Here is a 12,101-nt window from a genome sequence, read left to right as displayed (position 1 = left end):
GAAGATAGGATCTATTGGGCACATGGTCTTCAAGCAGGAGCTTCAAGTCCAAAATTACCCCCAGACCATCTACCTCACAAGCTAGAGCAACTTATATGGAACAAGATTTCCCACCAGTTTTCCCGCTCTTGTTGTTCCTCCTTGGATAAATTTCTCTGGCTCATTTCCATCATTGAGTGCTTAACTTGAGGAAAGTATTCATTACTCTCAAATGACAAGCAAGCATGTCTTAGCTGGTTGCACTTCCATTTAGCCTTGGTGTGGGGTGTGTATGGCAGGACAGACTGATGTCACCGTTCAAAATAACCTTAGGGCATGCCCAGCAACATTATTCACTAAGATGATCAACTGCAATCACAACCAATCCCACTTCCTTGACAATATATATAAAAGAGAAGAAACCTTAAAACCTAGCGCTGACAACTACACCTGCCTCTGCTTCACAGACTGTGTCCTCTCTTTCTGCCTCTTTCTGCTTCAGCTCCTCACCAACTAAAATGTCTCACCGAGCCAACATCAGAATTCAGAGGAGAGGCTTCAGTAACTCATCTGCCATCCTACCTAACTTGTGTCGCCCCAACTGGAGCTCACAAAGCGTGGGCAGATGTGGAAGCTGTGGCACTGGCGGTGCTGGCTGGGGCCGGGCTGGTGGGGCTGGTTTTGGCAGCCAAAGCCTTTACAATCTTGGTGGGCCCAGGAGAATTGCAGTTGGAGGCAGTTATGGCAGTGGCTTCGGTGGAGGCTATGGGTACGGTGGTGGAGTTTCTAATGGCTATGCTGTTGGTGGTGGTATTGGTGGAGGCTATGGGCTAGGCGGGGCTGGTTTTGGTGGAGGGAGAGGGGACTCTTGCTTCCCAGTTTGCCCACCAGGCGGAATCCAAAAAGTAACTGTCAATCCCAACCTGTTGGCGCCTCTCAAACTGGAGATTGACCCCACCATAGAGAAGGTTCGCAAAGAAGAAGGAGAGCAGATCAAGATACTCAACAACAAGTTTGCCTCCTTCATAGATAAGGTGAGAATAAATGAATATTTTCTTTTGTTATTTCAGGTTGCAGTGAATTGGGCAAAGAGCTCAAGAGCCTTCCTCCAGCTCCTCTCGCAATTTTCACTAATTTCATCACAGCTGCTATTTATCACTGGCTGGCACCAGCCAGAGGAGATTACCGAGCTGCCAGTTTTAGCTGGTTTTGATGCTCTTGCTTGCAACAGCAACTTGATGAGAGGAATGCCATGGGGATTTTTTTTTTTCCCTGTTGAAAAAAGGGAGATTGGAAAAGTTAAGATCATATTTTCTGTAATGTGAATCTCAGTAGGTCAACAGAGTTTCTCACTATACGTTAGTGGTAAGAAAATAAGGTCTAATCAAACTTTATTTCTTATTTATTTATTGTTTGTTTGTTTATTTGTTTATGTATTTTTGGGACTTACATGGCCACCTGTCTCATATGTTAACTCTAGGGTGCTCACAACAATCCCTTAAAAAATGTAGTGAAAAGAAAGGTGTCAGAGAATCTTCCACACTACTCAACCCCCAGCCCAATATGTTGGGAAAGAGCCAGGTCTTCTCAACCCCCCAGAAGTTAAAAAGAGTTAGGAATCAATCCCTCACATCTCAGTTGGGAGGCTGTTCCAAAAGGTTAGGGCGGCCATTGAGAAGGTCTGAGGTCCCATTATGCATGCCTTGTATTTCTTGCAATGTATGGAATTCTGTGGAATTTGGAGCCATTGAATCTTTTTTCCTAGCTAGCAATCATGAATCACACTGCTTTGAAACACATAGCTATGTCCCTTTAGCCTAGAAATATAAAATATGCAGATATGATGTAGTTCTTGCTCGGAAAAAAAACTTTAGCAGAGTTGAAGAAAGAATTAGGTCATGATGAGTAATGTGGGATAAGGAAGAGGTAGATATCACCCTCAAAGTGTGTGCAAGATGATGCTCTAAGTAGGCTTAGAGTTCATTCACTCATTCCTGAATTCACTCATTCATCTACAATTGCAATTTGTCTCATTTCAAAGTGTCTATTAGAAGTATTTATGCAATAATGGGGTACTTTTTGAGATGACAATTGCAGCATTGGTGACGTACAGAATTGCATGGGTAGTTACAGTCCCACAAAAAAACTAGTCTAGAGGAATATTTACTTATTTTTTATACCACCTTTATTATTTTTACAAATAACTCAAGGGAGTGAACATATCCCACACACCTTTCTCCTATTTTCTCAAGTAAACAACCTATGAGATGAGTTGGACTAGGAGACAGAGACTGGTCCAAGGTCATGTAGTTAACTCATAGCTAGAGGGCACTAAGTAAAGGTAGGCTAACTATTGGGGCAGGGGGAGGGAGGGAGGGAGAGAGAGAGAGAGAGAGAGAGAGAGATTAAAGGAAGAAAAAAGTAGGCTTTTTCTACAATCTGCTCAAGAATACATCAAAACAATTTGAGAACTATGCCAGGGATTATGAGAAGATTTCCCCCTTTAATCCTCCAACCCCCAAATCTGTGTCTTTCCGCCTCCAGGTGCGTTTCCTTGAGCAAGAGAATAAAGTGCTGGAAACAAAATGGGCTCTGCTGCAGGAACATGACCAGAAAACTGTGAAGAGTAACATTGAGCCACTTTTCGATGCTTACATCAACAATCTGAGGACACGGTTGAATGATCTGGAGAAGGAGAAAGTAAAGCTGGATGGAGAACTACATAACACCCAAAACCTTGTTGAGGACTACAAGACCAAGTAAGACTTTCAGACCTTCAGCTTTGATCCACGTTTCATCTTACTCCTTCTTTTATGTATGTGTATGCCAGCAAGTCAGGTTTCTTTTTGTTTTTTTATACCTGGCAATGGCCTGGTCTGGCCTGGCCTGGCCCCTATGGTTTTCTTGGCAAGCTTTTCCAGAAGTGGTTTTCCATGACTTGCTTCCTAGAGCTGAGAGTGACTGTCCCAAAGTCATTGAGTTGGCTTTGTACCTAAGATGAGTCTTAAAAGTCACTCCCAGTTCCAAGTCTGGTGCTTTAACCAAAGTGTCTCTTAAGGTTTTTAGCCCTTCAGGTTTGCTCTCGTTTACACCCTTTGCTGATATTGCATCTAAGGATCTCACAACAGGTTCTGTTAAAAACAAAAGTGCTGAGGTGATTTACCAGCTAGGTATGAGGGGATAAAAGAACCACAGATTGGTTCTTGGCCATCAAGCATTCTACAAATATGTGGATTTCAACTCCCTAGGATCTCAGCATAGTTAATATTCCCAGGTTGCACAAATTCAAATGATCATTAAATTGACACGGAGTATCATAGGGCTGCTAACTCTTTGTGGAGGATTGTTCAATCTGCCCAGGCCAAGAATGGCAGGCCGAGGCCACTCTCAACCACAGAATGTTGGCAGGGAATAAAATATTTAAAACATTGTCCATCTTTCTATCTGTCTGCCCTCCTTCAGATCTGGTAGGTCCAGTTGTGTAACAAAGCAAATTTTTTCAGACTGTTTTGTTATAACTGACCATCCACATCTGAGAATCACGTCTGCAATATTGTTGGGACCCTTTTAAAACATTTTAGAATCACAACAGCTTACCTGAATTTCTCTCAGTAGGTGCTATTTTTTTTCTCCTCCCTGAATAGATACGAAGATGAGATCAATAAGCGTACAGAAGCAGAGAACGACTTTGTAATCCTTAAAAAGGTGAGCGTTTGTCTGCAGTATGAATATGAGTAGCCCTTGCTGTGATGTTAAAAGATAGGACTATCCCAGAAATGAGTACATTTACCTCAGTTAGGATATACATACACACATACATACATCATACATACATACATACATACATACATACATACATACATATATATCATCATACATACATACGTACATACATACATACATACATACATACAGTCTGTCTGTCTGCCTGCCTGCCTGCCTGCCTTCATGCTCCTTTAACTTCTTGCCCTTAAATTCAGTGTTTTCTTTTTAGGAAGTGGATGTTGCCTACATGGTCAAACCAGAACTAGAAACTAAATTACAATCTTTAGTTGAGGAGATTGATTTCCTCACAGTCCTACATGAAATGGTAAGCCTCAACAGTATTTTCTTTGAACTGTGGTCTATTATGCAATCATATGTCCTGCCAAAGAGATAGCTTTATATTCATTTACTTTCCAGAAATAGTTTCCCTATGAGAAGTCCCCTCTCCCTCACCCCTAGATAAACAAGATTGCTAAACAAAGAAATGTGTAGTATATTTTGTTACAGGGAGGGACAGAGGGAGGGAGGGAGGGAGGAAGGAAAGAAGGAAGGAAGGAAGGAAGGAAGGAAGGAAGGAAGGAAGGAAGGAAGGAAGGAAGGAAGGAAGGAAGGAAGGAAGGAAGGTTAAATTAAAATCAAAAGATGTTGAAAATTCCTCGAGTAGTTTAAAGAACATTAAGATTCTCAAAATTGGTTCAGAGTTAATTCAGAGTTAATTAATTAAGAATTATCTAAGAAATCCTGCAGTTCCTGTATCCCAAGATCTATTGATACATTCTCTCATCAGGAAGAATCATTTTGTATTCTCTTAGTCCAATATTTGCTGATCTTTTGTGGCTTCCATGAAAATTACTGATCGACCAACACTACATCAATCATAAATTTATCTGCATAGGTTTGCCTGCAGAATGAAATGCAAAATATGATTTTGTTAAAATAAATATTAGCTATTCAGGGTCAGGCAAATAACAATTGAACAGGAAGCATTTGGCAATCCAAAAACTGTCTTGTATAAGTTTCAGATAATTGATTGTACTTAGGCAATAGATTCTTAAATTTGACAACTTGGAGAACAAAGGTGAGTTTTTGGAGGAAGGGAATTCTGTGCTCTGTGCAGTTCTTTGGATTTTCCATGTATATATTTTAACAGCTTTCATCGCAACCTGTCCTTTCTGGTTAGCTGTATTTTCCATCAATGAATGTGATCATTAGAACAAAGATGAAAGTAATTTGGGGAACAAAAGAAAGCATGCAAAATGAATACTCCATCCAATTTCCTTACTTACCTAATAGAAAGGACCGCTTGCTCTAAATTTTGAATTAGGTATTTGCCAAGGTCTAAATTTTTTGTGTATATTTTCTGAGTGGACTATTCCTATCACACCTGCAGGAACTGGCAGAGCTCCAGAGGATGATCTCTGAAACTTCTGTGGTTTTGTCCATGGACAACAATCGCTACCTGGACCTCGACAGCATCATTGCTGAAGTCAAAGCCCAGTATGAAGACATTGCAAAGAAAAGCAGGGCAGAGGCTGAAGCTTGGTACCAAAGCCAGGTAAATCGTCATCCAGAAAGTCGGGTGGGTGAGCTGTTGCTGCCTTACAGTGAATAGGCTGTGAGGGGAGGCCGAATGTTTTCTTCCAAAATTGGAATTAGCAAAGCTAAGCCAGTTGGAGGGATGTTGCCTTTTTTCTTTTCTCATTGTCTCACCAATCGTTTCTTGTAAATCTATTAGCAGTCAGGGAAGCTGCATGCCACTCTGGCCTCTTGTTTAGAGTACAAGCATTGATAAATCTAATTCCTCCCTGTTTCCTTTTGAATTTGCTGCAGTTGCACTTTTAGAAAGACACTTCCCCCAAAGGAGATTGTGGTAGATATGTATACCGCACTATGTGTCCTCAAGTGCAACCTTCCAACTTCTCAGCTAAAATTCCCTGTTTGGGAAATGTAATAATCCAAACTGAATAGCATTTTAGGATTTTTTTTGCACTTTGATGCCTAATTGTCATTATTCTATAATTTTAAAATGCTTGTCCCTAATTTAGTTTTTAGAATAGAATAGAATAGAATAGAATAGAATAGAATAGAATAGAGCAGAGCAGAGCAGAGCAGAGCAGAACAGAGCAGAACAGAACAGAACAGAATAGAATAGAATTCTTTATTGGCCAAGTGTGATAGGACACACAAGGAATTTGTTGGTGCAAATACTCTCAGAGTACATTAAAAAAAATACGTCAAGAGTCAAGTATCATAAGGTACAACACTTAATGATAGTCATACAGTACAATAAGCAATCAAATCATACCAGGAAACACTCAATATAAATCGTAAGGATACAGGCAACAAAGTTACATTCATACAAGTGGGAGGGGATGGGTGATAAGGAGTGATGAAAAGATTAATAGTAATAGTAGTGCGGACTTTGTAAATAGCTGGACAGTGTTGAGGGAATTATTTGTGTAGCAGAGTGATGGCTTTCAGGGGAAAAACTGTCCCTGTGTCTAGTTGTTCTGGTGTGCAGTCCTCTATAGGGTTGTTTTGAGGGTAGCAGTTGAAACAGCTTAAGTCCAGGATGTGAGGGGTCTGTAAATATTTTCACAGCCCTCTTTTGGACTCATGCAGTATTCAGGTTCTCGATTGAAGGCAGGTTGGTAGTAATTGCTTTTTCTGCAGTCCTAATTACTCTCTGGAGTCTGTATCTGTCCTGTTGGGTTGCAGCACCAAACCAGACAGTTATAGAGGTGCAGATGACAGACTCAATAATTCCTATGTATAACTGTATCAGCAGCTCCTTGGGCAGTTTGAGCTTTCTGAGTTGGTGCAGAAAGAACATTCTTTGTTATGCTTTTTTTATGACGTTTTTGATGTTAAGTGTCCATTTTAGGTCTTGTGATATGATGGAATCTAGAAATTTGAAGGTCTCTACTGTTGATGATACTGTGTTGTCTAATATTGTAAGAGATGGTACTATGGGAGGATTTCTCCTAAAGTCTACTACTATATCTATGGTTTTGAGTGGGTTCAGTTCCAGATTGTTCTGGTTACACCATGAGGCAAGTTGTACAACTTCCCATCTTTTAAAATTTAGTTTTAATTAATGTTGTATTTATTGGTGATATTATATTATACACTGCCCAGAGTCCCTCTTTGGGGAGATGGATGGTTTAGATTTATGAACTATAAATAAACAAATGTAAGATTTGTGATGCAAAATGCCTTGAGGCAGCAGATAGTGGGAGGCCAATAGACAAACAGAGATATCCACTCTCACAAATGACTCCCTCAATTAAATAATTAAATTACAGTAGCTGCTTTCCACTTTTTTTAGTATGAGGAACTCCAGGATACCGCTGGAAGGCACAATGATGATGTTCGTAATGCCAAGCATGAGATTGCAGAACTCAACCGACATGTCCAGAAACTGAAGGCTGAAATTGAAGGTGTGAAAAAGCAGGTAGGCTACTGCGTTTTCCCAAGTTATGGTCATACAGTGGTTCTACTCCGCCACATTTCTGGCTTGAAAGAACACCATAATATGTCATCATATTACTTTCCCAACCAATTATTCCCAGGTTGAAATGCTTTCTCTTTTAATCTTAATATAGTGCTACATTTTTTGCATATATTTAACTTCAAAATTAGCAAGACTTTTACATGAAACAGAGAGAAAATACTCATGGACAATTTACGATGATGCTCATCCTCATAATTTTCACAAACCCAATTATTCTTTTACAAATAGCTGTAAGTCTAATTCATTCATTAATAATTATTTCATTTTCATCTAATTGGTATTGTAAGTTACTAAACTCACCTGGCCAGCATACAAATGCAAGTAGCCATCTTTGCCCTGGATATCTTCTTTCCTTCCACCTTTCCATTTATATCACACTCCATCCTATCTAAGCAAAAAACCACAGCAACATGGTTGATCCTATTAGTGCACTAACTAGAAGAGGTTGGGAAAAAGAAAATCCTATCACTAGTTGCAATGCAACAGATCAGTTACTGTCTACAGGATACTGAAAATGTCCCATTTCATTGCAAGCTTAAATACTTCCTTCCCAGAGCTGTGGGTGCTTCATCACTGGACACTTTCAAGAAAAGATTGGACAACAATTTGTCCAGGATGGTATAAAGACTCCTACCTTGGGCAGGAGGTTCAGTTAGAAGATTTTCAAGATCCCATCCAGCTCTAAGATTCTATACTCAAAGGGGCTCTTCTGGAATATTTTGTTCATGATCATATTATTTCTTTAATACCATCCATGCTTACAATGTTTGGAGCAGAAGGCCCTTGACATTTTGGGTGTGCCTTGGAGATCCTACAAAAGTCCAAGAATGGGTCTTGGGTCAATATAAGTTTACCATATCTGCTTATGAGCAGGGGTGGAACTCAATTTTTTTAACAACCAGTTCTGTGGGCGTGGCTTAGTTGGTAGGCGTGGCTTGGTGGCATGTTAACTCAATATCACTCACATCGAGGCACGCATCTCCTCTCCTGGCCACTCACGACTATGGGGATGCTGCAACAGTCATAAGTGTGAAAAATGGTCATGAGTCACTTTTTTCAGTGCCATTGTAACTTTGAATGGTCACTCCACATAACCAAGTACCAGCAAAGGAGGGGAAAAAAACTTCAGAGAAGTTCCTGAGACAGGAAGTCTAGTCCTGCCAAGAATGTAATAAGGGTTAACAGAAAGGCAGTTTCTGTAAGCAACACCAGAATGTTTCCTTCCTGCTTTCCTTACAAGATTAGGCCAATAATTTCTTCTAACAACCAGTTCTCCAATCTGCTTAGAATGTTAACAACCAGTTCTAGCGAATAGGTGCGAACTGGTAGAATCCCAGCCCTGCTTATGAGGAAATATAACTGAAGATATTTGTTCTGAGGAGATGGCCTTCTTGGCTAATTTCTCTTTCCTTCCTCCCTTAAGTGTGCTAACCTAAAAGGGAAGATTGCTGAAGCAGAAGACCAAGGTGAACGGGCACTCAAAGATGCAAGGCAGAAATTGGCTGAACTGGAGGATGCCCTTCAGAAAACCAAGCAAGAGATGGCCAGGCAACTCAAGGAATACCAACAGCTAATGACTGTGAAGCTCTCCCTGGATATTGAGATTGCAACCTACAAAAAGCTCCTGGAAGGAGAAGAATATCGGTCAGTGACAGCCCATCTAAGTAGAATCTTTACAGATCTGTACAAGTCTTTGTACTGAAAGACTACCTTTTTACTATTATTTTTGAATAATGAAGTAATCTGTATGGTGATGGGCTCCAGGTGCCTTGGGTTCAGTCCACAATCCTCCCCCCTCAACAATTCCATTCCCATTAGCGTCTGGTTCTGTGGGCATCGTGAGTCTTTTTCTCTTGAAGTTCATCCTCTCTAAGGCCTTTGCAACAATAGTCATACAATATTAGTTTTCTTTCAGTTAACAAGGATACATTTGAATTCTTACCATGTTGACTTCTGTTTTGTTTCCTGCAGATTGGCAAATGATGCAGCAGATGCAGTGAACATCTGTAAGTATACCGAAGAATATTCACATCATAAGACCTTTGCTGTAGAGTGGTGATTAAGAGGCTTTTTGCCTCTATTTAGAGGAAGAGAACAGTACTTTGTGCTGTCCTTCAACTCTCCTGCCCTGCATCTCCCCCTACAATTGTGAGTTTTGCATTTACAACTGCAACAATTACACTTAGCAACAACACAGCAAAGTTCTTGGTGTGTTAATATGCCAAATATAGTGCTGCAGGCACGTGCTGAAAATCTGCATCTATAAACATTTTAAACACCCTGTAGAATGCCATAGGACAGAATTCAACCAATTTTTCAGAAAAAAAGCAAATTTGTAGGGACTCTGATCATCACCAAATCTCACAACATATTAGTAATTTCATTCTCAGATCCCATATGACCTTGGAATTCTTGCATTTGATCTCAAGCGAGATCATAATACCCTTTCATCTGACCTTTGGCACCATTGACAAGTAAAATAAATAAAGAGGTTTTAAAATCATTTCATTTGGGGGAAATGTTTGAAGGTCCCATTTTAGGAAGGATGGACTTGACAGAGTCCATAGAGGGAGTACCCTTCTCATAATTTCTACAAAGGTGCTGCCTTTCTTAGAACGGAAAATGCCCAGATTCTTCTCTGTCTCTTCTTTTCACAGCTGTTATCTCTTCGCCTATTTCACGAGGATCTGCTGCCGGCAGCGGCCTTGGCTATGGAAGTGGTCTCGGCATGGGCGGAAGGAGTTGCTTCGCAGCAGGAGGCGGTGGCGGCTGCAGCAACATTGTAAATCTCGGAGATGGCAGCTGTTCTAGCATGAAATTCGTTTCCTGTCCTTCAACAAGTTACATAAGCTAAAGGTCCAATTCCTTGTACTTGAAAAAATGAAACATGTGGACCATGTCTTCCCTGGACCTCTCCGTGCAGTATTCATACACCTGTCCTTTGCTCCATGTTCACATTTTGCAAGACATGCCATTTCTTTGATTGTATGTAGACAGCACTCTGCTTTTCACACGAGTCAAACTCTACAGAGGACAGGCTGGTTCTTATTTTTCCTTTTTTAACCCAGGTCAGATTTCTACATTTTTCAAGGTTTGTGTAAACTGGATAATCTTCTGTATTGTTTTTTATGCTTGAAATCTGTACTTTGAAATATGGCTTTGCTTTTCGGTGTGCATATCCAATAAAAAGATGAGGCAATTCATTTAAAATTAGTCTCAGCATCATTGTAGCAGGCCAGAATCATGATACCGCACAATGGGCGATTTGGACACCTATGATCTTCAAGGGGATATGTTTGGAGAAGACCTGAACAACGGTCAACTCAATTCTCAGACATTAAATTTTTCTTTTCTTTTGTTTCAAGTCACTGTTGATACCTGGCAACTGCCTGAAGCTCTTTTTTTTGGTTAGATTTCAGAAGAGATTTGCCAGTGTCCACTTCCTAGGGCTGAGAAAAAGTGACTGGCACAACATGGTCACCAAATTGGATTTATTTCTAAGGCATTACTATAACTTACAAACTGGTGTCTTAACACTACATCAAACTGGCTTTTAGAAGAACAGCGTTGCTAGTTTTTCATTAGAAAAATGTAGTGCAGTTGTTTATCTAGAAAAAAATAAGTTTGCATTATATGTTAGATATATGATTTACTGCAACCACATAAGAAACTGAAGGAAGCAAGTTCCTCCCCACAATAAACTTCTTATACTGTAAGAAGCTTCTGCTACTTTTTGCAAATCTATCAGAAGACATATATCATTCTTGAACATAGAATATTTCAGATAAGAGAAAGTGGTATGTTGTCTGGTGGAAGAACACATCATTATGTTGGTGATATCTTAAGTTGTTTCCGTATACTGTGTGATCTTTTTAGACAAACTCTTCCAGATTCTCCATGGAAGAAACTTATAAATAAGGTTTCAAACAGTGTTGTATCAATATCAATATTGGTTATGATAAGCATAAGATATTCTATGGATTCAGCTTTCTTTTCTCACAATAGCTGATCAACTTCCTCTGGGATGCCTGCAGAGCATAAATATTTCCCCTAAAAAATGCATTGGCTCTGATGTTGGAACTAATTTACCGTTTACTAATAACCACCAATACCTTTGTACTATCCTGTTTCCCCCAAAATAAGACCAATCCTGAAAATAATACCTAGCATGTTTTACCCTACCCCCCAAATAAGCCCTACTTAAGTGCCCGCACATCTGGCCGGGTGGCCGTCCATTCCGTCTGGTTGCTAGCAGTTTCGTCGACCCGAGGTGAGGCAGTCGGGAGATGCCCCACGCACCCTGCAGCAGCTTACCTCAGGGCCTCTGCAGCAAGGCCATCCAAGCCCTGACAACTCCCTTGTGGCTATGGCATGTAACTTATCCCCCTGCTCTGTTGCAGCTGCAAGCAAGCAGAAGAAGTGGACTGGTGGCCAAGCGGGATCCTGCTGGACAGGCTTGCTAGAGCTGCCACCGCCATGAGACAAAGCAGGTGTTGGGGTATGGGTGGTCCTGGTCTTCTGTGGCCCTGAGGTAAGCCTAAACAGGGTTCATGGGCCAGTTCCTTGCGGCGGCAGCACCAGCACACTGCGCGGCCTCTTGCCCCGCTGTGAGCAAGCAGAAGAAGTGGGCCTCCCCTACATGGAAAAATAAGACAACCCCTTAAAATAAGCTCTAGTACTTATTTTGGAGCCCAAAAGAAAATAAGACTGGGTCTTATTTTCAGAGAAACATGGTATATGTACAAAATCTATTCCTCTTTTAAAAGTCCATTGTATAAAGGATTTTATGACATAATTTTATTCTGTTTGAAAAAGTTCCAAAATGATTGATTTGTTTCTTTCC

The 12,101-nt window shown here is 40.5% G+C and overlaps 1 protein-coding gene across 1 annotated transcript; it reads left to right on the top strand.

Moving 5' to 3' along the window:
- The first annotated feature begins 330 nt into the window (after positions 1-330).
- Positions 331-10,468, top strand: LOC113453593 (keratin, type II cytoskeletal 6A-like). Its single transcript, XM_087925258.1, has 9 exons — positions 331-1,013; positions 2,524-2,738; positions 3,624-3,684; positions 3,974-4,069; positions 5,135-5,299; positions 7,073-7,198; positions 8,682-8,902; positions 9,230-9,264; positions 9,916-10,468. The coding sequence occupies exons 1-9, from the start codon at positions 498-500 to the stop codon at positions 10,110-10,112; spliced, it is 1,632 nt and encodes a 543-aa protein (XP_087781384.1). The 5' UTR covers positions 331-497; the 3' UTR covers positions 10,113-10,468.
- The last annotated feature ends 1,633 nt before the right edge of the window (positions 10,469-12,101 follow it).

This window comes from Pseudonaja textilis, chromosome 2, assembly GCF_049901715.1.
Source record: "Pseudonaja textilis isolate UNSWEBS1 chromosome 2, rPseTex1.2, whole genome shotgun sequence".
Lineage (NCBI taxonomy): Eukaryota > Metazoa > Chordata > Lepidosauria > Squamata > Elapidae > Pseudonaja > Pseudonaja textilis.
Note: the sequence above shows the minus strand (reverse complement) of the source record. Positions and strands in the feature narration are given on the sequence as shown.

Bases quoted from the DNA above. Each gene is read 5' to 3' on its own strand.
- LOC113453593 (XM_087925258.1), top strand. From the start codon at position 498: ATGTCTCACCGAGCCAACATCAGAATTCAGAGGAGAGGCTTCAGTAAC. The intron at 1,014-2,523 runs GTGAGAATAAAT...TTCCGCCTCCAG, and splicing joins TTGCCTCCTTCATAGATAAG to GTGCGTTTCCTTGAGCAAGA. The intron at 7,199-8,681 runs GTAGGCTACTGC...TCCTCCCTTAAG, and splicing joins TTGAAGGTGTGAAAAAGCAG to TGTGCTAACCTAAAAGGGAA.